The following is a 27990-nucleotide window of genomic DNA, read 5'->3' on the forward strand; positions in this document are numbered from 1 at the left end:
ACTTTTTAATAGTTGAATTTCTATAGATTCTATATTGAATTTATATTGAATTCAACAAAGATCTTGTTGCAGCAAAATTCATATATTACTGGAGATAGATCATGATTTTGAGTTGCCACTTGGTGGCAGTGTCGGCAAATCTTTATAGCTTAGGTTTGGCCTTGTGCTGCTTCCATGGAAACCGTGTACTTTAACCTGTGCTTGAAATGAGCAGTCCAGAAAATGCAGGCAGGAAAGTCTGGATGTATTTCAGTAAAGCACAGCTTACTCAGGCTGGAGGAAGTCACCTTGACATGTACCCAGATGTTAGGCTTCCTCACTCAAAGAGGATGGTAGACCCGCAACAGGAGTCCCACAACCAAACCAGCCTCTTCCCCATTACCACTGACTATCTGCCATCACCCTTGTTCCTCTTCGGCCTCTGTAGGAGCTACTGGCAGTGCTATATTGTTGGGAGTTGGACAGTTAGTTGTGTAGACATGTGGATGCTTGGCTGAAGGACCCAGGCAGGAACTCACTTGGATGATGCTCAGACAGATGGACAGAAAGCATATTCCTTTTCTGTCTCTCTGCTCCAAAATAATAAGGATACTTAGACTCAAATTGCCACAGAAGTAGACACTCAGACTGAGACCTTGGACTTGGGCCATTCCATTTATCCTGTAAGACAACGATACATGAGAAGGTGACAACCCCTAGCATGTAGTAGCAGCAGCACACTTAACTAAACCAGGGGTGGACAAACTATGGCCATAGGCCAAATCTGTCTCATTGCCTACTTTTGTAAATAAAGTCTTATGGGAACATAGCCACACCCATTTGTTTATCTTTGTCTATGTATGCTTCTGCTGAATAGTTGTGACAGAGACCTATGTCCTGCAAATCCTAAAGTGTTTACTATCTGGCCTTTTCTGGAAAAGTTTCCATAGATAAGGAGAATGGTGAGGACAATGGAGACCAGGCAGATGGAGCCTCACGGCCTGACTTCCTTGGGCATCTTCCTACCAAACCTCTGTTTTTCTCTTTACATGGCTCCTTTGTCTTCCTCACTAACAAACATGTACACCCAATCATTTTCTTACCTGATCAAATAAACCCCTTTGAAACTGGTCCAATTGGCTAAATTTCTGTAGAAAGGGGGGTGGTACCTATGTTAGTTGAGGGTCCATGCTTTGGAGAACTATGAAAATGTCCAGCCAGTAGTGAGCACCTTGGATAATACCATGAAGGATTACTCATTTTCATCTTTATTTATCTTTTTATTTTAAAAGATACTTGTTTCATTAAATATAGGTATTAAGGAACAGATTTAAAATGTTTAAGAGTTCTTCACTAACACAGTACCCAGGAATCCTTGCTGAGAAAAAAAATGCTTGAAATATACTTGGTTTACACAGCTCAATTTCACTCACTTCAAGCAATCTTATGCCCAGGAGAGAAGAGAGGCCATGGAAGCCTTTAAAGTGGCTGAAATTCCACCATAGAAAAGTGGTGGAATGTGTTAGGATTCACATTCTGCAATCCTAATTCAGTCATTCTGGACTGGCTTTTTCTAATTTCCTCTCACTCTGCTCCACACACCCATATTTGTGCTGTAGTCAAAGAATCTGGCATGACTCTGCTACCTCAGAAAGAGCATACTTTCAATTTCAGTTTAAACATATCACTATACTGGAAGAGAAGACTGACTTGCTCAGTCTTCTTTAGCTTTGATAAAGGAGAGACAAAGGGGTGGAAGGAGCAAGTAAGCAAAGGGTGAGAGGCAACTGGAACCATTCTTGGACTCCTGGTGTGTGGAACAGGTATGTCCATCTTTTATGTGCTATCTAAGATTGATTTTTGATTCAATGTGACAATTGAAGAAGGGCAGATGGCTTGTTGTCTGGAGTGCAGAGGTCTACAGCTGGCTTTATTTTGGGGAGCTACAGCTTCTCTGTTTGGATCAGTAGGGCTGCAAAGTGACGGGCACACTGTGTCTTCCTGGATGTGCTGCTTCTAGAAGGAGCCCTTATGGGATTTTGCCTGTCTTGCTTTGTCAAGCTCTGTGGCTGGCATTTGAATTCAGAGAACAAGATATTTCCTGCCAAGGCGGTTACAGGCAATTATAACTTAAAGAGATCATTTCTTTTCATCTTTATATCAGTCATACTTAAGAAAGCTTCACAGAGAGAGCTCTGAAAATTTGTCTATGTGCATTAAATTTAGTACCCACATAGCTGATATTTAATAATTAAAGATTTAAAATCTCATCAAAACTCTTTCGTTCTCTTCTCCTTTTCTCTCTCTCTCTCTTCTCTCCCATCTGTTGTGTTTGTTGGTTTGCTTTTCATGGTTATGAAGTTGGAGCCGTTTGTAGCATTTAAAAAATCTATACCATCTGGGTTTAACAATCCCTTTGGATAATTCTTCTGTAGATCAAATTTAGAAAACCAATCCTGAGTAGGACTGAACAGCTGCACTTTGTTAATTTGAAGTTCAGAATTTTGTAGCCCATTCACAGTAAGAAATCAGAGATCTACAGATCTGTGGGTTTTTCTTTGTTTGTTTGCTTTTTTGTTTTTTGAGCAAAGAGAACAAAGAAGTAGTTTACTGAGGCAAAAGCAGAAAGACACACTCAGGGGAAAGTGTGGGGGCATCCCTGTAGGATTTTTTGATTTCATCTTTTTTCTTATTTTTATCATTGAATGAATGGGGTATTTTTGATTAGAGGTAGAATATTCATTGAGGGAGGTGTGTGTGGGGGGCTTCCTAAGTGGCTCAGTGGTAAAGAATCTGCCTTTTAAGCAAGAGATGCAGGAGATGTGGGTTTAATCACTGGGTTGGGAAGATCCCTGGAGGAGGAAATGGCAACCCACTCCAGTATTCTTGCCTGGGAAATCCCATGGACAGAGGAGTCTGGCAGTCTACAGTCCACAGAGTTGCAAAAGAGACACAACGGACAATGCATGGATGAATGATTTATTGAGAGGAAGACAGAACTGGTTTTTATAAAGTTGTTTGCAGTGGTTCATCTCACATCTTCCTACAGCTTCCTGTAATCTTCCCTTTAAGGAGGGAACTGGACAATTCTAGAAATTATAATGTAGCTGTTAGAGGCTCCTGTTTTCCTTTGTATTCTTGATTCCCACACTGAAGAACTAGACAAAAGCAAATGGTGCAGGAGCAATGTATGAAATTGCTTGCTGCTTTTCTCTGATAAAAATTTTTTATTTGTAGACCTTATTTCTTAGTAACCTAGAGTCCACAGATTGTGTTCAAATGCAGAACCCAAAGGACCAATCTGTTCAGTGCAATTTTTGTGGATAAGTCTTCATCTAATTCAACAAACATGTTCTGAAATTCTATTTTGTGCTGTGTGCTATGCTTAGATACAAGCTTATAGTATCTAATTTTATTATTAAAACATCCACCATACTGGATCTATAATTTTTCTCACATTACCCCTATAATTATCTTTAAAAACTTAAGTTTAACTAGGTGGGGCTCCTTGTTTAAGACTACATGAGTAGTAACTGATAGAGTGATTTTTTTGTTTGTCTGTTTGGTTTTTGAAGTATCTTTTGATAGTATTAAATGTATCTAGAATGTTTGACCTGTAAATATAAAACAATATTTTAGATAATTGAATATAATATCATGCTTATACATTCTGATAATGAAACATGCATAGATATTATAGGGAACTTTTAGCATAATAGCAACCAAAAATATGCCAAGAGATCCACGGTATAATAGTGCTTTTAATATTTAATTTTTCAAATCAAACTTTGCCTTGGAAAACAGTTACAAGGAAATCCCATCTCTTTTCATCTAGATTTACCTAGTGGTCATCTTTTGCTTGGAGAAGGCAATGGCACCCCACTCCAGTACTCTTGCCTGGAAAATCCCATGGGTGGAGGAGCCTGGTAGGCTGCAGTCCATGGGGTTGCTAAGAGTCGAACATCACTTTTCACTTTCATGCATTGGAGAAGGAAATGGCAACCCACTCCAGTGTTCTTGCCTGGAGAATCTCAGGGACTGGGGAGCCTGGTAGGCTGCTGTCTGTGGGGTCGCACAGAGTCGGACATGACTGAAGCAACTTAGCAGCAGCAGTAGCAGCATCTTTTGCTACATTTACTTTATCTCTCTAAATATATTGGGTTGGTTAAAAAGTTGGTTCAGGTTTTTCTGTAAGATTCTAAAAAAAATAAATGGCCAATAAGAAGGGCTATTGTTAAAAGAAAAAAAAAAACCCAAACATAAATAACAAATATTGGAGATTTGCAGTTCTCTAGTAATTAGTGATGTTGGGCATTTATAAAATCAGTCACATTTTGAGTTCTTTGTCTGCCAGTTTTGTTCCAAGGAAATCTTTCACTAAATTTGTCCTTGGTTTTGAGGTTTGGGATTAAGCTAAAGAGAAACAATAAAGTCTTTTTAGGCTTTTCTTTTATGCATCTTCCCTGGGCCTGTGTGTGCCTTTTCAAATTTCCCATATATGCGCTGCTTTAAAATATCTTAATTTTCCAGACAGTCTCTCCTCAGGGCTTCTGATCATCTATTGTTCGCCTTTACCTTGAAAAGGAAAAATTCAGCTTCTCCTCTCAAATTTCTATCCTCCATATATCACTTCTGGTCATCACTTACGTGGGCATATAATCATACTAAGCAATTTTGACATAGTAATTTCTCAGAGTTAGTCCATACTCCACAGTCCACAGGTTAAGGGTTGAGTCCCTCAATTAAGACACAAATTGCAAGTCTAGATTGTCACTTGGGCTTCTAACTGGCTATACAGTGAAGGTTCCCACAATCTTCTCCTCAGGTTCAATAATTTGCTAGGATGGTTTACAGAAATCAGGAAAAATTGTTTACTTTCTAGGTTATTGATTTATTAAAAAAAAAAAAAGGATACAATCCAGGAAGAGCAAGAGAGAAGAAATGCATGAAAGTAAGAAAGGGGTAGGAGAAGGAAATGGCAACTCATTCCAGTGTTCTTGCCTGGAGAATCCCAGGGACAGAGGAGCCTGGTGGGCTGCTGTCTGTGGGGTTGCACAGAGTCAGACACGAATGAAGTGACTTAGCAGCAGCAGCAGCAGCAATAAAGGGGTATGGAGTTTCCATGTTCCCTCTGAACATGCTATCCTTTGGAAACCTCCATGTTTATCAAGCCAGAAGCTCTCTGAACCATTTTAGTTAGCTTTTTTTTTTTCTAGTTTTTTAAATAGAACCCTCATTCAATAGCTATGGTTGATTAAATAATTGGTCACTAATGATTACTCAACTTTCAGCTCTTCTGTGATCCCCAGAGGTTGGGGAATGAGGCTGAAGGTTCCAAGTCTTGAATAGCATGGTTGGTTCTTTCAAATATGAACTTAGCTGGGTTTGTGCTTTATGTGGGCTTCCCAGGTGGCTCAGTGGTACAGAATTGGCCTGCCAATGCAGAAGGTGCAGGAGACAGGGGGTTCAATCTCTGGGTTGGGAAGATCCCCTGGAGTAGGAAATGGCAATGTGTTCCAGTATTCTTGCCTGGAAAATTTCATGGACAGAGGAGCCTGGTGGTCTACAGTTCATGGGGTCACAAAGAGTCAGACATGACTGAGCTACTGAACAGCATCACACATGTATTTTATGTATCATTGTTCATTGTTCTATCGGTAGGTCATGTCTTACTCTTTGGAACCCCATGGAATGCAGCATGCCAGGCTTCCTTGTCCTTCACCATCTCCCAGAGTTTGCTCAAACTCATATCCATTGAATCGGTGATGCCATCCAACCATCTCATCCTTTGTCATCCCCTTCTCCTCCTGCCTTCAGTCTTTCCCAGGATCAGGGTCTTTTGCAATGAGTCAGCTCTTTGCATCAAGTGGCCAAAGTACTGGATCTTCAGCTTCAGCATTGGTCCTTCCAATGTATATTCAGGATTGATTTCCTTTAGGATTGGGGCTTAGTATGTTGTAGGCCTTCAGTGCATGGTAACAATAACTTGAATTTTATTATTATTCTTGAAGTAAAATTATAGATAGTGATAATAGTTTGTGTTTTATTAAAAACATCATAGAGATTTGAGGAAATGATGGAGGAAAACCTCGGTAGTATGCTAATTCTAGGTTACCTGTTGTCTCATGGAAAGTACAGAAGTCTTACTGAATTTGAAGTTGACAGATGCCTTGTATTACTCTGCCTGTAATCTTATTTCTACTAGAAAGCTCTTCTAGGTTACCATGACATCTGGACCCAACATGATGAACCCCATTTGTCTGGTGGAAAATGACAATGAGATTCTGTCAGTGAACCAGAAAGCTCTACAGATTCTTGAGAAGATTTCTCAGCCAGTGGTGGTGGTGGGCATTGTAGGACTCTATCGTACAGGCAAATCCTACTTGATGAACCGTCTTGCAGGACAGAACCATGGTGAGTGTTGTACTTGGTTAGAGTCCAGTTGTTTGATTCTAGCTGACATCTTAGTTTCTTAGTTTTCTTCCTTGATCATGTGAAGGGAGAAACAAATTCCTCTGAATAAGCCAATCTTCCACTTCTAATTCTCACCACTAAATCACTACCTTATTGTGATCTATTATCATGTTCTCTGTTTTATTCCTATAAAGCAAAATCTCTTCAACATATGCAAAAATCCTACCTTATCCGACCTGATTAAATACTGTGCTCTTGCAGTTGTCTTCTCACTTTCAAAACATTTTTTTTTTAATTGAATATTCTCAAGAACATATAAAGATATTTCATTATCTATCATCTTAAAAATTCTTCCTGGATTTCATATCCTATTGTGGCTAAAACCTCTCAAACTCTCCCACTTTTTTAAAAATAATTTTTTTCTGGAAAAATACAATCTCAATTTCTTTTTTTTTTTTACTTTTTTTCCATGTCCATATCTCACTGTAATGCACTTCTCCACTTTTGAAACTCACCATTCTTTCAAAATGTTCTTGTTACAGTTAGCCATAACCTCTGTTTTATCTGACTCATGGATACTTCTTTGTCTCCATGCTGAACCCTTGCTTGGTATCATTATTGCAATTAATATCCCCTTCTCCTTGAAACAGAGAACACACAAAGTAGGGCATTCTTGTTGAGGTAGAGACAGCACCATCATATGTACTAAGGTACTTGCATTCTAGTAAGTCTGATTTTGTAACCCCTTGGTGGCTTAGATTATCTGCTGTGATTGAATATTGCTTTCTCCCCTCCCTTTGCAGGTTTCCCTCTGGGCTCCACAGTGCAGTCTGAAACCAAGGGCATCTGGATGTGGTGTGTGCCCCACCCCTCCAAAGAGAACCACACCCTGGTCCTTCTGGACACCGAGGGCTTGGGGGATGTGGAAAAGGTGAGGTGGAAGGTCACAGATAAATCCTTTTTATTCTGGGTTTTCTCCTTATTGCTTGATGATCGTAGAACTTTAGCTGCTGTAGTCTATTTGTAAAATCCAGAAGTCAACTATAGTAAATGAGGCAAACTATGGTTTGTTTGAATCCCACTTCTAGGAAAAGTTATTAGACATATATTAAATAAAATATTTTATTTCTTGGCACTGCATGGATGACTTGATTTCTTTTAATAAATAATTATTGAACAGCTGAATTCTAGGCTTTTGGACTTAAGAAGGTAGATTGTGTTGGTGGTTTAGTTGCTAAGCTGTATCTGACTCTTGTGACCCCACAGACTGTAGCCCACCAGGCTCCTCTGTCCGTGGGATTTCCCAGGCAAGAATACTGGAGTGCATTGCCATTTCCTTCTCCAGGGGATCTTCCCTGACCCAGGGATTAAACCCGAGTCTCCCGCATTACAGGTGGATTCGTTACCAACTGAGCCACCAGGGAGGCCCAAATAAGGTAGATATCAGTGACCAAAGTAAAGGTCTTGTTCTCAAAGACCACACATGTGCAGTCAGCTTTAATAAAGGGTGATTGGTAAAGAAGAAGGTTAGAGAGAGGAGGAAGCTGAACTACATTGCAATCACCAACCCCTGTCAATTCCCTGGGAGCTCTGGGCAAGAATGGTCCTTTTGAGTTGCTCTGACTTGGAACAATGGTGCTAGTAAATTATTGAAAAGTTACTTTGGGAGCCTTTCTAATTAATAGGGCTAACACCTAAAGACTCTTTCACTGGCACTCCCAACAGCTAGGGGAATAAGTCCTTCAGTCTTAAAAGGTGATCCAGGCAGGACTTGACAGTTTCCATCACTTACAGTTAAGTTATAAAGGTGTGTTGGTAAAAAAGAGGAGAAACATCAACCTGGGAGAGAGGAAGGATTTTTGATTCATCTTCTTAGCTATCAGATGAAGAGTGTATTTAAAGGTTGGAGTTAAGAGATGGGTTTACATTTTCTATGATGAAATTCATCAACTGTTCACAGAACATTTTAGAAAGCTGTGAGATACCTCTAGATGTGGTGGTTCTATAAGACATATGTTTGTCCTACAAGAAACATTTTAAGATGGATTTTTTGATATTTTAGCTTTCTACTAATGGGTGAAAGAAGTTACATTTCTTTGTTTCATTAACTTTAGAGTTATTTGGAAATAGTACCTAAATTTCTATAGCTTTTTATATTTCTCCCCAAAGGAGAATTAGAAATTCTGTTTTTATCTTGAAAGTCATATATCAAAATGATATAGTCTTGTTGTTGAAATAATTGATTGTTTTCCATAAATGCCACTTCTTCTAATTGATTATTTTCTAAGACTGAGTTTTGGGGAAATAAAGTAATGAATAGACTATTTCCCCCCAAATTCCCATATAGAAATGTCTTGACATAAATCAGTTTTTCCATTTGCTCTAGGCAGCAGCTTTACACACTCTTTACAGCAGAAATAATATATAGATTTATGCTACTATTTAGAAAATGCTATGATTTATACAAACAAATTAGTCTGGCCTTTAAGGCCCTTCATCAGGTTGCACTAGAGCTTCAAATTCACTTCTCCACTCACCTTCTGCTCCAGTCAAATGAAATAACTCTGTTTTAATTATAAGACCCCAGTATTCTCCCATCTCTAATTTTGCCTCTGTGAGTGCTTCTGTCTATGGGATCACCTTCATTTCTTGAAGTCCACATTTTGCCAATTCTTTAATACTCAGTTCAAGACTTCGAGGAAGCTTTCATGTCACGTTGTTTCTCCAACTTTCATAGCTTGGTTCTTCCTTTACAGACATAAATTTTAATTTAATGTTATAGCTATAAGTTTCTCTGCTTATATACATTACTAAGATGTCAGCTTTCTATAGGTACTGTCATCTTTGCTGCATTTATTGTTATGGATGTTTGTCACTTATTTGAAATAGGCGTCCTGAAAGGAATAATTGTCATTTTTAACATTGCTTTTTGAAATCTAAGAACAGTGGGAGAGTATTAACTTTTGTAGATATTTATTGATTTAATATAATTTAAAAGCCCAATTATGCCAACTCTGGTCTATTTTATATGAGCTATGATTAATAAATACATGTGGAATGAAGAAGTACTAACACTCATCATTGAATACATAGTTACGTACCAAGTACTGTACTAGTTTTTATGTATATGTTATTTTCCTTCATCCACTGAGGGAAAAGAAAGTCTTATAAAGATTAGAATCACTTTATATATGAAAAAATCACAAACATAAAAAATGTCTTTGTAATTGTCAAAGCTGATATCTGTATTTGCGTCTGTCTTCAAATAGTGTCTATGAGTGTGTTAACTGAAATAATACATGAAAGCCTGATAGAATCAATGGATGAATGAATTTTTAATTTAGGAGTAAAATCCTAAACCTCTTGTTTAAATGTGGTTTCTAGGGTGACCCTAAGAATGACTCGTGGATCTTTGCCCTGGCTGTGCTTCTATGCAGCACCTTTGTCTACAATAGCACGAGCACCATCAACCACCAGGCCCTGGAACAGCTGTAGTATCCTTCCAGAAACTGAACCTCCACGTTTCACCGAGTTTGATGAAAGTGATAGAGTCATTTCTCCTTCCCTATCATTTAGTTGCCTTTGGTGGAGCAGAGGGGACCCAGGGCCAAAGAGAGTGATGATAATACTTTTTAATTAGGGAAATGTAGGACTTGTGCGGAGGCTGTTACTTTTCTTTAACCAAATCTTAGCTATGTGACAGAGCTCACAGAACTTATCCAGGCCAAGTCCTCTCCAAGACCTGATGGAGTAGAAGATTCCACAGAGTTTGTGAGTTTCTTTCCAGACTTTATCTGGGCTGTTCGGGATTTCACCCTGGAGCTGAAGTTAAACGGTCACCCTATCACAGAAGATCAGTACCTGGAGAATGCCTTGAAGCTGATTCCAGGTATTAGAGCACGACCCAGGCAGTGGATGGTCTAATGGAGGGTGGGATTTACTAAACACTGTCTATCATCTCTGGGGTTGTGTTGCCCTAATGGTCCGGGAGTGAGCGACAAGAATGAAGACAGAACACGAAATCTGGTGCAATGGGTCAGGGGACATGCAGCCTGTATGGGACTGAGGTGCAGAGTCCACTCTGAGTCCAGCTTTTATTCCTAATTGCAGACTACAAGACTATTTTTTATGTTATCTTTCCCAAGACACTACGCTGACATAGTCCAGATCTCCTTGTTTTTACGCCAGGTTGTTCCCTTTTGGGCTTGTCTCAACAATCAGCAAGTGTATAGGCAGTGTTCATGCTTGACACGGACCTGGTGTTCCAAGGTCCATGCTTTCATGATCCCAGTCATACTCCCTTCTGGGTCTGGTCTTGGGGTTTGTAACAAGGAGATTATTCTTAAGAAAAACATGAAAGATAATCATTAACACAGTTTCTTAATATATGCTGTTTTTCCAGGTGCTATTTCTGTGGAATTTCTCAAGGCTGTGAAAGTACATTATAGGAATTCCCACTACATCTCCCTTTTTGTTTTTGCAGGAGTAGATATGCTGTCTGAGCAACTGCCTTTTTCATCAGTTCTCGGATGGTTTTTCTCATGCATCTGAGGACTAGACACAAAACAGTTAAAAATTTACATCCTGATATTATTGTACCAAGCAATCCTCCTCCTAAAGTTTTAATCCACATCATGGGGTTAAGTTAATGTAAGCTTTCCTCAATTTCTTCAAAAAAATCAGTTTCTGGGAGTAATTGTAAGTGATCATTCTGCATATTAGAAATAGTAGCCTGTAACCGGGAAATATCTGAGGATAGATTATTATGAATGTGTCCTCTCAAATGTTCAGATAATCAGTCCCAAGTATATGCACTTTGATTATACTTATGAGGTATGACACAAAATGAAGAGATATTCCAATCACACTTAAGATGAATTTGTAACTTAAAATTTTGTACTTTGTCCCCTAGTAGGAGAGCTGCATTTTCTAAAGCCATCAGTTGTTCATTAATTTCTTGGTCTATGTGGGTTTGACTTCCCCAGGCAGAACTTGCATTTTGGTACCACTGCTGTACAAATGTAGTCGTTTATATCGTTTGATGCAGTGCCAGCCCGGCTATTACTGCTGTCATGGTTATGGTGATAATTCCCATAATAGCTGCCATAAGGAGTCCAATAAACATTTTGGAATGCTGTAGTACTTTCTTTATAACTTTTAAAAGAGGATGTCTTTCAGAAGAGCCTCCCCAAGGTCTGGTTTGATTTACTGGAAGCCGTATTCCTCATCTCCTTCTTCATATAACAAATGAGTGATTAGCATTATAAAGTGAAGAATTTAAGCAAGTATATAATTTTCAATCCTGGCAAGAAAATTCTTGTACACTTTCATTGATAGAAATTGTTCTTTTCAAGAGTACATAAGGATCTCTCACACAAGCCTGAATGTAAAATGTCCAGTTTGGACTGGTATTAAATGTCAAGAAATAACATCCATCCCAAATTTGGAATTTTTTAAGACTTAAGGCCAATTTCCAAATTTCTCCTTGCCCTATTCCTTGATCCAATTGTGGGAAGGGGGGAGACATGCCACTACCATGCCATATAATTGGATGATCTAAATGAGTGGTGATATTAGTATGGTGAAAGACTTCATGCAGCTTCCAACACAGCCTTTTGTGAGAATTGCAGTACTGATTTTGATGAGAACAATTAGAGACTGCCTACCCCTTAGGGGACCAGTCCCATCAATTCCATAGGAACCATTAATCAAAATTACTCCCTCAGTTCCACAACAATTATCCCACTGAATACGATCTTGTTTTTCAGTCCATAGCTTGAGATGCTCTCATAAAGGTCTGTCTGATTTGGTGTAATTGTCAGGTTCTGAGTTGTTATAAGCAAAACTCAGACCAGAGAGAAGATGTAGCTAAATCTTAGTATAGTTGCTATTTAAAGAATTGGTGGGCAGCCAGGCTTGCACAGATAATTTAAGACATCCTGTAGCTGGTCCTACACAAATTGTCCAGGATTCATACCCATAAACAACACTGAAGGGAGTCCCTTCCTCTTGTTTAAAAAAGAGGAAGATGTGTATCTTCAGGTCCTGGTATCCAGGAAGAATCATTAACATAAATGGGGATCATAGAATCCCCCCAATCAACAGGTTTTTGTAATGGGGGGTTAGGTATACATGCCCAATAAGTATAATTTTTAGATTCAGCTGTTGCTAGGGGTATGTATACTCACTGCGGTGGTGATAAGAGCAAACATGGAAATGCCCGGGTTGTTAGGAGTGACAGCTTTCCCTTCATTTTCTAAGATCTCCTTTGATTTCTGTGTTCATCTTTTAATTTGTCCCCACGTGGGAATCTTGTTCTGATGTGTTGACAGGAGGGGAATCGTTATCTTTGTTTGTTTCAGACTCATGCTTTTTAAACTCATGACTGGGGTCTCTACATCCCATGTGAAGCATCTCTTCTGTGGGAGTTTGCTCATGATACGGTTTCAGATGACGCGATGGAATCCAAACGGGTGTTTCTGAATCACTAGTGAAACACAAGCGAAACCCCTTCCCCAGGTTATCAGATTCACCCTATGCCATGAGTGTGTTTGTGGATCATACCACCAAACAGGTGGTTTGGGGTGAATTTCTTTTTGTTCCTTTATAAAATGCTGTTCTGCTGCGGTGAAATCATTATCTTGATGCAAAAAATTTTAAGTAAATAATACTTTATATAATATTTGCTGTGGTGGAAGTGACATTCCATCTCCCCCTTTCTGTTTTTGTAACATTTCTTTAAGAATCTGTTAGCTTGTTCTACAATAGTTTGTCCGTGGGGATTATAGGGAATTCCTGTATGATGTTTTCATAGACCAAGCCTTTAAAAAATCCCTAAAAGCAGAACTGGTGTAAGCTGGGCCATTGTCTGTTTTTATATTTTGTGGGAGGCCCATAGTAGCAAAGCAGCTACGCAAATGTGAAATAACGTGTCTTGTAGATTCTCCAGAGCAAGCAGTTGCCCATATAAATTTAGAGTTAATATCAACTGTGACATGTACATAAGCAAGCTTTCCAAAGGATGGAAGGTGAGTTACGTCCATCTGCCAGATCTGATTTGGCCTCAGGCCACGAGGATTAATTCCCCCAGTTTCTGTTAGAGACATGGTTATTGCAACCATCTGACATGTAGGACAAGTGCTCACAATCTGTTTAGCTTAAGCCCAAGTGATGTGAAACTTGGTTTTTAAATATTTTGAATTACAATGTGTCAGGTCATGAAAGGCTGATGCCTCTGTAAAGGCTGGAAATAAAAGGGCATCGGCTTGAGTATTTCCTTCTGTTAAAGGCCCTGGTAAAATAGTATGAGCCTGAATATGAGTAATGTAGAATGGAAACCGTCAGTGTCTAATCACCTGTTGTAAATTTGTAAAAAGTGTATATAATGTGGATGGGATAGTATCCTTAATAGTTGCTGTTTATATATGTTTAGTGACATGTACAGAATATTGAGAATCAGATAAGATATTAATTGCTTGGGGAATATTTTGTGATATGTGTATAGTAGGTAGAATTTTTGCTTGTTGTGCAGAATATCCAGGTGTTTCAATTACTGGCATAAATGTGCCTGTATATCCTGCTTTCCCTCAGCTAGTGCCATCTGTAAAATTGAGAGGAGCGGAGGGAATGGGGTTGATACTGCTAATTCTAGGCAAAATCCATCTTGTTTGTTTTAAAAACTACAAGATATAGGCAAATCAGGATAGTGGTTGCCAATATGTCCAACATATTGGACAACTAAAAGTTTGTTGCCAAGATAATGAATAATGAATTTTGAAGAGAATGTTTTAATTCCTTGGAAGTTGGTGTAGTCCAAACAAGGCAGGGATCATGTCCAGTAAGCTGTTGAACACACTCTCTTCCTTTTAGAATTATATTGGCTACCATATCTAAGTAAAGGGTAATAGATTTTGTTTGTGAATTAGCTAAGAATAGCCATTAAACTATTAAAGGAGTTTGCATAATCAACCCAGTAGGGGAATGAGGGGTGGGGAAGACAAACAACTGAAGAGGCTCTAAAGGGTCTATTTTGTCTATTTGGCAGTTTTGTACAGCTTGTTCTATAATTGCTAGTTTTTTCTCAGCCTCAGGAAATTTTTGTTGGGAGCTATTAAGCTCTGGATTTTCTCTTAATAGAATAAATGGGATAAAGAATAAGTTGGAATCCCTAGTTTAGGCTGAATCCAGTTCATTTAAAGTTTTAATTGAGTCTCTGCGTATCTGCATCTTTTGGTTTGATTGCAGTATGGGTGACTTATTTCCTGAGTACTGAAAAGGTTCAGTGTATTGTGATTTATCAGGAGCTATATACAAGCCAGTACATTCCAAGCATTCCTTTAGCTTTAAAAACATTCCTATAGGCTATCAATTTCAGGTAGGCACATAGTATATCATCCATATAATGAATGATATATGCATAAGGGAATTGCTGTCGCATTGGATGTAAAGCCTTGGCTACAAAATTTTGACAAATAGTGGGACTGTTAAGCATACCTTGAAGTAATACAGTCCATTGAAGTCTTTTATGTGGCTCTTTTAAATTAATGGAGGGAACTGAAAAGGCAAATCTAGGTTTATCATCAGGATGTAAAGGAATAGTGAAAAAACAATCTCTGAGATCAATAGCAAACAAATGCAAATTTCTTGGAATCATACTAGGATTAGGTAGACCAGGCTGCAGAGCACCCATTGAAACAATAACAGCATTAACAGCTCTCAGATCAGTAAGCATTCTCTGTTAACCAGATTTCTTTTGTATAACGAACACTGGAGAATTCCAAGGGCTAAGATAGATCAGATCAGTCGCTCAGTCGTGTCCGACTCTTTGCGACCCCATGAATCCCAGCACGCCAGGCCTCCCTGTCCATCACCAACTCCCGGAGTTCACTCAGACTCACGTCCATCAAGTCAGTGATGCCATCCAGCCATCTCATCCTCTGTCGTCCCCTTCTTCTCTTGCCCCTAATCCCTCCCAGCATCAGAGTCTTTTCCAATGAGTCAACTCTTCGCATGAGCTGGCCAAAGTACTGGAGTTTCAGCTTTAGCATCATTCCTTCCAAAGAAATCCCAGGGCTGATCTCCTTCAGAATGGACTGGTTGGATCTCCTTGCAGTTCAAGGGACTCTCAAGAGTCTTCTCCAACACCACAGTTCAAAAGCATCAATTCTTTGGTGCTCAGCCTTCTTCACAGTCCAACTCTCACATCCGTACATGACCACAGGAAAAACCATAGCCTTGACTGGACAGACCTTTGTTGGCAAAGTAATGTCTCTGCTTTTCAATATGCTATCTAGGTTGGTCATAACTTTCCTTCCAAGGAGTAAGTGTCTTTTAATTTCATGGTTGTAGTCACCATCTGCAGTGATTTTGGAGCCCCCAAAAATGAAGTCTGACACTGTTTCCACTGTTTCCCCATCTATTTCCCATGAAGTGATGGGACCAGATGCCATGATCTTCGTTTTCTGAATGTTGAGCTTTAAGCCAACTTTTTCACTCTTCTCTTTCACTTTCACCAAGAGGCTTTTTGTTCCTCTTCACTTTCTGCCATAAGGGTGGTGTCATCTGCATATCTGAGGTTATTGATATTTCTCCTGGCAATCTTGATTCCAGCTTGTGTTTCTTCCAGTCCAGCATTTCTCATGATGTACTCTGCGTATAAGTTAAATAAACAGGGTGACAATATACAGCCTTGATGAACTCCTTTTCCTATTTGGAACCAGTCTGTTGTTCCATGTCTAGTTCTAACTGTTGCTTCCTGACCTGCATACAAATTTCTAAGAGTTTTTTCCCACCTGGGAATACCAGGTGGTCTGGTATTCCCATCTCTTTCAGAATTTTCCACAGTTTATTGTGATCCACACAGTCAAAGGCTTTGGCATAGTCAATAAAGCAGAAATAGATGATTTTCTGGAAGTCTCTTGCTTTTTCCATGATCCAGAGGATGTTGGCAATTTGATCTCTTGTTCCTCTGCCTTTTCTAAAACCAGCTGGAACATCAGGAAGTTCATGGTCCACATATTGCTGAAGCCTGGCTTGGAGAATTTTGAGCATTACTTTACTAGCATGTGAGATGAGTGCAAAGGACTCAATAATATGTCCCTTGTTAAGTTGTTCATTAACTAATTCATGTAAAGCCTCAATTTTTTTTTTTTTTGGTTTAGGGGGCACTGCTCTATCCACATAGGTTGATCTGTTTTCCGATTAAGGGGTATGGGTGTGGGTGGAGGAAGATTAATAGGAGCAGTGGCCACTAGTGAAAAGAGGGTGGTTTGAAATCTTGAGTAGTCAAAGGATAAATACTTCCTTGTTGATTTTTGCCCAGTCCCAATCCTGGTATATAACCTTGATTGAACATAATTTGGCGACTGCCCTTGCTATATTGATTTGGAGGACAAGGGGGAGGAGACGGAGGAAAAAATCCCTCATCATCTTCCTCAGGAGCTGAAGGAGCAGGTTTTGCAGATGGCTGCCCCTTTCCCTCAGACTCCACATACTCTGAACTTTGAGGTTATTCAAGAGAATTATCATCATTTTCATCAAAAGAATCAGAAATCTGCAAAGGTTCCAGTACTGAGTTAATTAATGCCCACATACTCCAAATAGAAATAGGGAGTGGAGTTCCTTTTGCATGTTCTTTTTTAAACTTGGCTCCAACCTTTTCCCAGACTTTTAAATCCAAGGCCCCTATTGATGGGAACAAGCAGCAATATTTATCTATTGCTTGCAACAATTCTAATAATCCCCCTTCACTAATAGAAGCTCCTCTCCCTTTCAAGAGTTGTCTTAATAAACAAATATGTGGGTGATAGTGTTCTACAGTCTCAACATTTCCCATTTTCAGTTTGTTTAGTCACTTAGTCATGTTCGACTCTTTGCGACCCCATGGACTGCAACACACCAGGCCTCCCTGTCTATCACCAACTCCCAGAGTTTACTCAAACTCATGTCCATTGAGTCTGTGATGCCATCCAACCATCTCATCCTCTGTTGTCACCTTCTCCTCCTGCCCTCAATCTTTCCCAGCATCAGAGTCTTTTCAAATGAGTCAGGTCTTCACATCAGGTGGCAAAAGTATTGGAGTTTCAGCTTTAATATCAGTCCTACCAATGAATATTCAGGACTGATTTCCTTTAGGATGGACTGGTTGGATCTCCTTGCAGTCCAAGGGACTCTCAAGAGTCTTCTCCAATACCACAGTTCAAAAGCATCAATTCTTCTGTGCTCAGCTTTCTTTATAGTCCAACTCTCACATCCATACATGGCTATTGGAAAAACCATAGCCTTGACTAGACAGACCTTTGTGTTGGCAAAGTAATGTCTCTGTTTTTTAATATGCTGTCTAGATTGGTCATAGTTTTTCTTCCAAGGAGTAAGTCTTTTAATTTCCCGGGTGCAGTCAACATCTGCAGTGATTTTCTTCTACTTCTAAGTCACTTCAGTTGTGTCCGACTCTGTGTGACCCCATAGACGGCAGCCCACCAGGCTCCCCCATCCCTGGGATTCTGCAGGCAAGAACACTGGAGTGTGTTGCCATTTCCTTTTCCAATGCATGAAAGTGAAAAGTGAAAGGGAAGTCGCTCAGTCATGTCCAACTCTTTGCGACCCCGTGGACTGCTCCTCCATCCATGGGATTTGCCAGGCAAGAGTACTGGAGTGGGGTGCCATCGCCTTCTCCACAGTGACTTTGGAGCTCCCCACATAAAGTCTGTCACTGTTTCCACTGTTTCTCCATTTGCCATGAAGTGATGGGACCAGATGCCATGATCTTAGTTTTCTGAATGTTGAGTTTTAAGCCAAATTTTTCACTGTCTTCTTCCACTTTCATCAAGAGGCTCTTTAGTTCTTCTTCACTTTCTGCCATAAGAGTGGTGTCATCTGCATATCTGAGATTATTGATATTTCTCCCAGCAATCTTGATTCCAGCTTGTGCTTCCTCCAGCCCAGCGTTTCTCGTGATGTACTCTGTATGTAAGTTAAATAAGCAGGGTGACAATATACAGCCTTGATGTAGTCCTTTCCCTATTTGGAACCAGCCTGTTGTTCCATGTCCAGTTCTGACTGTTGCTTCCTGACCTGCATACAGGTTTCTCAAGAGGCAGGTCAGGTGGTCTGGTAGTCTCTTGAAGAATTTTCCACAGTTTGTTGTGATCCACACAAAGGCCTGGCATAGTCAATAAAGCAGAAATAGATGTTTTTCTGGAACTCTCTTGCTTTTTTGATGATCCAGCAGATGTTGGCAATTTTATTTCTTGTTCCTCTGCCTTTTCTAAAACCAGTCTGAACATATGGAAGTTCAGGGTTCATGTATCATTGAAGCCTGGCTTGGAGAATTTTGAGCATTACTTTACTAGCGTGTGAGACGAGTGGAATTGTGCGGTAGTTTGAGCGTTCTTTAGCATTGCCTTTCGTTGGGATTGGAATGAAAACTGACCTTTTCCAGTCCTGTGGCCACTGCTGAGTTTTACCATTTTAACCCTGTAAATGCTTGAAGACTTACCAGCAGGAATTTTCAGAGGCCTCTCAACTATCCCAGGTTCTGTGTTGCTGTAATTTCACTTTTGCTCCTAGTGGTCTTTTGCTCTGGCCCTACGTTTGGTGCCAATTGTTGCCCTAATGGTCTAGGAGTGAGCAACAAGAATGAAGACAGAACACAAAATCTGGTGCAATGGGTCAGGGTACATATAGCCTCTATTGGACTGAGGTGAGGGTCCACTCTGAGTCCAGCTTTTATTTTTAATTGCAGACTACAAGACTATTTTTGATCTTATATTTCCCAAGGCACTACACTGACATAATCCAGATCTCCTTGTTTTTACTCCAAGAAGTTCCCTTTTGGGCTTGTGTTGGGAACAATCAGCAAGTGGGTAGGCAGCATTTATGCCTGACGCTGAGCCAGTGTTCCAAGGTCCATGCTTTCATAATCCCAGTCATACTCCCTTCTGGGTCTGGCCTTAGGGTTTGTAACAAGGAGATTATTCTTAAGAAAAACATGAAAGATAATCATTAACACAGTTTCTTAATATATGCTGTTTTTCCAGGTGCTATTTCTATGGAATTTCTCAAGGCTGTGAAAGTACATTATTAGGAATTCCCTCTACAGGGTTGCATTTGTACTTGAGATTAGATCAAAATCTGTAGGAATCATGGCTGGAAAGTGGGTTGCAAAGCTCTAGCCACTGGAGTTGATGTTCACTTAAGAAAAGTAAAGTGTAAGGTGAAGTGAAATTATTCAAAATCAATTTGTTTTTTATACCATTTGTAAATTAGCATCCAGATTACAATGGGTGCTAAAGCCTTCTAAAGACCAGACGCCTGTGTTCCCTATTTTGGCTTCTGCTTTTCTTTGTTGAGGAAAACAACTGACCAGGTACTTGTTGGCATGAAATTGTAATGAAAAGTCTATCTAATTAAAAAAAAAACCAACAACTGCATTTCACATAGGTAGATTTTATTCTCAAAGAGGGATCTTTCTAATCCTGTATAGTTATGTGCTAGGCTAAGTCGTTTCGTCATGTCTGACTCTGCGACTCTATGGACTGTAGCCCTCCAGATTCCTCTGCCCTTGGGATTCTCCAGGGAAGAATTCTGGATTGGGTTGCCATGCCCTCCTCCAGGGGATCTTCCTGACCCAGGGATCGAACCCACATCTCTTACGTCTCCTGCATTGGCAGGCAGGTTCTTTACTGCTAGTACCACCTGGGAATATCATGTAAAAAATGACTTAATGTTCTAAATAAACCTGATGAAGTGTGTGTCTTTTCAATCTATGCTTTTTCAATATTTCTGATAATTTTTAGAACATTCATTTTACCTTCTTCATCCCAGCTTTCTCCTGATTCTCACATATTTACCTGTGTTTTAATTACAAATTAATGAATTATTTTAATGGGTTACATTTACACTGGGTATATCTGATGAAATCTTGAGAGAGATATCAATTCTGATTTACTCATTCTTGCTTTTTCTATTTATGCTTTCTCAAAATATCTATTGAGAAATTGTCTGGTCAGAAGAGGACAACTGTCAGATCAAATATAATAGTTTTTGTCAGAGTTGATTGATTAGTGGTGACATCTTAAAATTGAATTTTAGTTACGTTTATCCTTCAGAGGTTTTTGCTAAAAATTAGCTAACTCTGTACCAAGTATTTTTTAGCATCAAAATCATTTTCTCTAAATAATTAGGGTGTCATTCCCAATATTTCAAGTATTGTCCCTTAACCCTTGTTTATGGCTCTTCTTCTCGGCCTCACGGCTCAATTCCTACATGAGACTAACTAGAGCTAAAATTTACATTTGAACTTTCATCCTTTTACCCATTAGTTCAGTAAATATCTAAGAGACAACTGCTCTATAGTGTGCAGGTCTGCAGATATCAGTTTTAGGTTTCTTTTATTGAATCAGATGTCTCCCAAAACTTCTCTCCAGAGTTATATCAATGGTGTAAGTTTTATGTGCAAGGAAGTGCTGAGTGTTTATGTTAAATAAGTTATTAGCATAGAAGACAGCAAAGAAACACAAATCCCTGTCCTGAACACCATGAGCTCCATTGTTTCAAAAGTCTTCCCTCTCTAATCTGTTTTTCTGTCTTTCAGGCAGGAATCCCAAAGCCAAAACATCCAATCTACCCAGAGAGTGTATCAGGCATTTCTTTCCAACACGGAAGTGTTTTGTGTTTGATTGGCCAACAAATGACAAAGAACTCCTACACAATATTGAGAATGTGTCTGAAGACCAACTGGATCCTAAATTCCTGAAACAAACAAACAATTTCTGCTCTTACATCTTCACCAATGCAAAAATCAAGACCCTCAAAGAGGGGATCATGGTCACTGGGAATCGTGAGTCTCTTTTTCCTGATTCCATGGGGGTTGATGTGTGCTGAATATTGTGTATAATATGTTTTTCAGTATTTTTGTTTGATTCTTTATGGAATTTGGGTTTTACAGACACTCATACTCCATAAAGAAATATGTATGCTTCATAATTATCTTACTTTGGGGAATTTACAAATCCCTTCCTTAAATGGCAAGTTTTGTCACTGAAATCTGTGGCTTCTACTTATCTGGAAAATTCCTCTACTGAGAAAAAACTCACTATCAGGGTATAAAAACAGAATCTTCCATTTTCTGAAGTCCTATATAGTAAGTGTTCTTTGCGAGTAGAATATGAAAGATATTTTGGAAGATTCAGCTCAGTTCAGTCGCTCAGTCATGTCTGACACTTTGTGACCCCATGCACTGCAGCACGTCAGGCTTCCCTGTCCATCACCAACTCCTGGAACTTGCTCAACCTCATGTCCATCGAGTCAGTAATGCCATCCAACCATCTCATTCTCTGTCATCCCCTTCTCTTCCTGCCTTCTATTTTTCCCAGCATCAGGGCCTTTTCAAATGAGTCAGTTCTTTCCATCAGGTGGCCAAAATATTGGAGCTTCAGCCTCAGTATCAGTCCTTCCAATGAACATTCAGGACTGATTTCCTTTAGGATTGACTGGTTTGATCTCCTTGAGATCCAAGGGACTCCCAAGAGTCTTCTTCAACACCCAGTTCAAAAGCATCAATTCTTTGGCACTCTGTTTTCTTCATGGTCCAACTCTCACATTCATATACAACTATTGGGAAAACCATAGCTTTGACTAGACAAACCTTTGTTGGCAAAGTAACATCTCTGCTTTTTAATACGCTATCTAGGTTGGTCATAGCTTTTCTTCCAAGGAGCAAGCATCTTTTAATTTTAAGTGTCTTTTAATTTTTTTGAAGATTAGAGTGGACCAAAAATAAATACTAGTCCATAAATCACTGAAAAATCCATTCAAAGCCTCAGAATTGTGAGTAAATATAATCTTATATACCCTGTCTCATCTTAATACCTATGCAATCTATATTGCTTTTAATATTTCAGATGCCTCCTAGTTTATTACATAGAGGTAGATTTTCAATTTTTTCTGCCCTGTGGGCTGGAAAAACATAAAAATAAAGAGTCAATAAGAAAATGAAGGTAGTGATAGTAGAAGGGGGAACGGTGTGTGTGTGTGTGTGTGCATGTGTGTCTTTAAAAATGTAGTCTGAGAATCTTGGTGCCTATTGATTGATAACTTAATATTTATCCCTTAAATGTCCTGACTTATTTAGGACTGAGGACTCTGGTTGTGACCTATGTGGATACTATCAATACCGGAGCTGTACCTTGCTTGGAGAATGCAGTGACAACTCTGGCCCAGCTGGAAAACTCAGCAGCTGTGCAGAAGGCAGCTGACCACTACAGTGAGCAAATGACCCAGCGACTGAGCCTCCCCACAGAGACGTTCCAGGAACTGCTGGAGGTGCACGCAGCCTGTGAGAGGGAAGCCATTGCCATCTTCATGGAGAGCTCCTTCAAGGACAAAGATCAGGAATTCCAGATGGGTCTTCTGGTAATTTGTCTTTGTATTTACCATTTTCCCCCCTCCCCTTGAATAATGAAGCCTAGCAGTGCCCTTATGGTCCCCATGGTTCATCCCTCATTCAAGGATGAAGTAGTCTGTGTTCACATGAGGGATAGAGGTTCAAAGGACTGCGTTGTCTTCTTTTTTCTACCAAATCTTGGGAAGTTTATCTGGAAATGTCTCTCATCTCTGCTGTAAAACCAGTATAGATATCCTTTGGAAGTAAATATTTCTGCAGATTCCAGTGCTGTCCAGGGCACACACACAAGTCATTCTTAAGTTGATTTCTTTTTCTTTGAACACATTCTTTTGATCAGGAACTAAAATTTTTCTAATCAGACTCTTATTCCAAGCCATTTTCAACTTAGGTTGCTCCTTGCTATATCATTGAAAATAGAATCACTGAGCATTGCAACTGCAAAGAACCACAGAGAAGAGATAATGCAACTCCAACATTTCAGATAAGAACCTGAAGGGAAGCTGAGAAAATTTCCTGTGCTCTATCAGAGAGTTTTCAGAGTTGTGATAGATCAGGTCTTGTGATTGCTTTTTTATTTGATTAAAAAAAATACTTTTCTCATGAGGACAGCAGTTAGACCAATCCTTCTACTACGTTCTTTGAAATTTTACCTCCTCTTTTTCATTTTCCTGGTGACATCTCTCTATATTTCCCTTGCAGGAAGTCATAAAGAATAAGAAGGAGGGTTTCATGCTGCAGAATGAAGAGGCATCTATCAAATACTGCCAGGCTAAACTTGATGAGCTTTCCAAGGCCCTAATGCAAAGTATATCAGCAGGTGCTTTCTCTGTTCCTGGAGGGCACAAACTCTACAGGAAAGCAATGGAAAGATTACAACAGGACTATTGCCAAGTGCCCAGGAAAGGAGTAAAGGTGAGGAACAAGGGGAGCATGGGGAGCCTACAGAATAGAGTCCAGAGGGTCTCTTGAAAATCTGAGAGCAAAACACCAAGTGTGGGTAATAAGAGAATATGGGGAAATCATGAAAGTTTTAGGTCTTAAGATTCACTGTATGAAATTCATTAATAACTACATTTGTACCTATTTATTAGACTCCACATATAAGTGATATCATATGATATTTGCTTTCTGTGTCTAACTTACTTCACACAATTTGATAGTCTCTAGGTCCATCCATATTGCTGCAAATGACATTACTTTGTTCTTTTTTATGGCTGAGTGATATTCCATTTATGTATATCTTTTTAATCTATTCCTCTGTTGATGGACATTTAGGTTGCCTCCATGCCTGGTTGTTGTAAATAGTGCTGCAATGAAAATTGGGATACATGTGTCTTTCTAAATTTTGGTTTTCCTGGAATATATGCCCAGGGATGGGATTCCTGGATCTTTCCTTAGACCCTTTAATCCTTCAAATGACATAAAGATGCATCTACACTTATTGTCATCATCTTAAAGATCTGAACTGAGAGGATTAGCAGGTTAAACAAAGTTGCCTTAAGTTTTAGCCATCAAGTGAAGAAGCACAAGCTGCAATCAAGATTGCCGGGAGAAATATTAATAACCTCAGATATGCAGATGACATCACCCTTATGGCAGAAAGTGAAGAGGAACTAAAAAGCCTCTTGATGAAGGTGAAAGAGGAGAGTGAAAAAGTTGGCTTAAAACTCAACATTCAGAAAATGAAGAGCATGGCATCTGGTCCCATCACTTCATGGGAAATAGATGGGGAAACAGTGGAAACAGTGTTAGACTTTATTTTTCTGGGCTCCAAAATCACTGCAGATGGTGACTGCAGCCATGAAATTAAAAGATGCTTACTCCTTGGAAGAAAAGTTATGACCAACCTAGATAGCATATTGAAAAGCAGAGACATTACTTCGCCAAAAAAGGTCCATCTAGTCAAGGCTATGGTTTTTCCTGCGGTCATGTATGGATGTGAGAGTTGGGCTGTGAAGAAAGCTGAGAGCCGAAGAATTGATGCTTTTGAACTATGGTGTTGGAGAAGACTCTTGAGAGTCCCTTGGACTGCAAGGAGATCCAACCAGTCCATTCTGAAGGAGATCAGCCCTGGGATTTCTTTGGAAGGAATGATGCTAAAGCTGAAACTCCAGTACATTGGCCACCTCATGTGAAGAGTTGACTCATTGGAAAAGACTCTGATGCTGGGAGTGATTGGGGGCAGGAGGAGAAGGGGGCGACAGAGGGTGAGATGGCTGGATGGCATCACTGACTCGATGGATGTGAGTTTGAGTGAACTCCAGGAATTGGTGATGGACACGGAGGCCTGGGGTGCTGGGATTCATGAGGTCGCAAAGAGTCAGACACAACTGAGCAACTGAACTGAACTAAACTGAGCAGAGGAAAACAGCAGCACAGTTTAGAGGCAATATTTCACACTGGGAAGACAAATATATAAAAGTACTGGAGATCTTGGGTTTGTAGAACTGAAGATAGTTCTGACTGGCTGGAGTCTAGAGTGGCTAGAAGGAAGTAGCACTGAGAGGGAGATGGGAGGAAGACAGGTCACTCTAAGGAGCTTAGACTTGTAGGGGACTACTGTGGAATTTTAAACATGAAGAAAAATTATGTGGATGTGACTGTTTTTGCACTTATCTCCCCAATGGAAATCTAAGTTCTGTGTTCCTTCTTGGTTCCTCAGGAAAATGAAGTCCTCCAGAGCTTTCTGCAGTCACAGGTGGTAGTCGAGAAATCCATCCTGCAGGCAGATAAAGCCCTCACTGATGGGGAGAAGGCTGTAGCAGGTACGGGGTAGGGTTTGGCTCACAGGGAATGGGTAGACTTGGGCAGTGCCCTCTGACAGGTGTGAGACTAAAACCCTGGTACAAAGAGATTCCTCTCCATCTGTGGAACAACTCTGCTACATCTGAAAACAGTAAAAGGAATTGTGCAATCACAACAGGGTTAGACATCAGCCAGACTCCCATCACATTCTGGAATGTGCTCTTGGTGATGTGGACAAAGCAAGGAATTCAGAGATTTCCCACCTTGCTTTCCAACTTTATTTTAATCTCTGAGGTCAGGAGGGTAGAGATCAGTCCTTACCTTATTTTCTTCCCTCTCTAAAACCTTCCTGGGGCAGAGGAGCGGGCCAGGAATGAGACAGCTGAGAAGGAACTGGAGCTGCTAAGACAGAAACTGCAAGAGCAGGAGCAGGAGATGGAGGCGCAACAGAGGAGTCTCCAGGAAAACATAGCCCAGCTGACAGAGAAGCTGGAGAGGGAAAGAGAAAACATACTGAGAGAGCAGACTATGATGTTGGAGCATAAGCTGAAGGTAAGTCAGGCTGTGGCCTTAGTCGTGCTCGATGGTCATTACCCTGGGACCTCAGGAAGGGATGGGTAAAGGTTACAGCAAGACCATGGAGGGAAGAACCATTGACATTTACTGCTTGTGATTCATTAAAACCCCAAAGCCTTTGAATCCTTCCAAAGTCTTTGAGTGCTATTCTGTAAGTAGACTCTGGAGACTTCAAGAGGCATAGGGCCTCTGCAAGCCATCAGAGAGTATGAACACGGTTTGTATTTATAAACCCTATTATAAAATTTGGGGAGTTTTAAAATGATCTCATGAGGCTTGGTTAAATGGATATTCTAACCACATGTATTTAACTGGTTTGCTTTAGAGCATCACTGCCAGTTACCCTGCTACCACCCAAAGGCCCTATCTATGCTGACATAGAACTATCAGCAAGGCCCAGACTTAAAAAACACAGGGCAGGGACAGCTTCTAAATGTGCTGCATTGTCTCCAGGGGTGGATACCCAAGCTATCGTGCGGCAAAAGGGAAACTCTCTCACTGTCCATCTGGGTGTGTTTAGAACAGATGTCTATGATTTGGATGACTATACCATCCTGAGTGGGGCTGAGACTTAGTGCAATCACACCTGGCATCTTTTGTCTAGAACATGTATTTGTCCTCATGTCAGGCTTAGCTTCACGGGCTAAATCCAATGGTGTATGAGTAGTAGTAAGACTGTAAATTACAATTTCTCTTAATGTTCAGGTCAAAACTGGTAGATATTCTGTTTACAAAATTCTCCTTCCATGATTGAGTAAGAGAGAACAATGTTAGGAATAAAATAGACAGTTTGATGAGGTTTTAAAATTTGAGAAAATGTAATCCTTGAGAAAAAAGGGAATTAAAAATTTTTTACTTTTCTCACTCTTTTTTTTTTTTTTTTAGGCCCAGGAAGCTCTGCTTAAAGAAGGATTTAGACAGAAATCTGAGAATATGAGTGCAGAGATAAATCATTTGAGAAATATGATTGATAATACTAATGATGGTAATGCTTCCTGGATTGCACTAGTCTTGGACAGATTTGGCAAAGAGATTGCTTCAGTATTGTGTGCTCCAGGCAAACTTCTTGGTCATATTGTGAGAGGCATGGGCTCCCTATTTAAAAAGTAGATCTCCTTTTAAAAAATTAAAGATATATTATATATGTATATGCTCTGGCCTATGTTTGGTGTGAATGCTTTTCACTTTCATTTAGCAAGGCTTTAAATATAAAAAGTGGTTACTAAAAATATCAATGCCTGGCCCACATTAGACAGAATAAATGCCTAGACATTTTGATACAGCATCTCCACTTTTAAGAAATATATGTGTGCAAAATCACACACACACACACACAGCATATACACACATATACACATATATAGCTTCCCTCTAGCTCAGACGGTAAAGAATTTGCTCTCAATGCAGGAAACCCAGGTTCAATCCTTGGGTCAGGAAGATTCTCTGGAGAAGGGCATGGCAACCCACTCCAGTGTTCTTGCCTGGAAAATCCCATGGACAGAGGGGCCTGGTGGCCTATAGTCCATGGGGTCTCAAAGAGCTGGACATGATCGAGCGACTAACACCACTACTGCTTTATACACATATATATATACAAGAGGTCCATTGAGGCATCTCTTTTAATGGCAAAAGACTGAAAACTACTTAACTGTCTATCTATATAGTTGGTATTAATAATGTATATTTTGCATGTACATATACTGGAATACTATGTAGCCAGTAAATAAATCAACAATGGAAGTCTATCCACATAAATATGCTATGCTATGCTAAGTCACTTCAGTCGTGTCCGACTCTGTGCGACCCCATAGACTGCAGCCCACCAGGCTCCCCCATCCCTGGGATTCTCCAGGTAAGAACATTGGAGTGGG

The 27990-nt window shown here is 39.9% G+C and overlaps 1 protein-coding gene across 2 annotated transcripts; it reads left to right on the forward strand.

Moving 5' to 3' along the window:
- The first annotated feature begins 1651 nt into the window (after positions 1 to 1651).
- Positions 1652 to 27267, forward strand: LOC513659 (guanylate-binding protein 6). Of its 2 annotated transcripts, none has more exons than XM_002686262.5 (11): positions 1652 to 1802; positions 6185 to 6393; positions 7197 to 7324; positions 9778 to 9887; positions 10086 to 10282; positions 20987 to 21232; positions 22526 to 22806; positions 23498 to 23710; positions 25461 to 25563; positions 25902 to 26095; positions 27005 to 27267. In XM_002686262.5, exons 2-11 carry the CDS (start codon positions 6204 to 6206, stop codon positions 27227 to 27229), a joined length of 1887 nt encoding a protein of 628 aa, XP_002686308.1. In that variant the 5' UTR covers positions 1652 to 1802; positions 6185 to 6203; the 3' UTR covers positions 27230 to 27267. The 2 variants fall into 2 exon arrangements, with proteins under 2 accessions (XP_002686308.1, XP_005204401.1); XM_005204344.5 differs by having other exon boundaries at positions 6189 to 6393.
- The last annotated feature ends 723 nt before the right edge of the window (positions 27268 to 27990 follow it).

The sequence above is a fragment of the Bos taurus genome, chromosome 3 (assembly GCF_002263795.3).
Source record: "Bos taurus isolate L1 Dominette 01449 registration number 42190680 breed Hereford chromosome 3, ARS-UCD2.0, whole genome shotgun sequence".
Classification (NCBI taxonomy): domain Eukaryota; kingdom Metazoa; phylum Chordata; class Mammalia; order Artiodactyla; family Bovidae; genus Bos; species Bos taurus.

Bases quoted from the DNA above. Each gene is read 5' to 3' on its own strand.
- LOC513659 (XM_002686262.5), top strand. From the start codon at position 6,204: ATGACATCTGGACCCAACATGATGAACCCCATTTGTCTGGTGGAAAAT. The intron at 22,807-23,497 runs GTAATTTGTCTT...TTTCCCTTGCAG, and splicing joins AATTCCAGATGGGTCTTCTG to GAAGTCATAAAGAATAAGAA. The intron at 26,096-27,004 runs GTAAGTCAGGCT...TTTTTTTTTTAG, and splicing joins TGTTGGAGCATAAGCTGAAG to GCCCAGGAAGCTCTGCTTAA.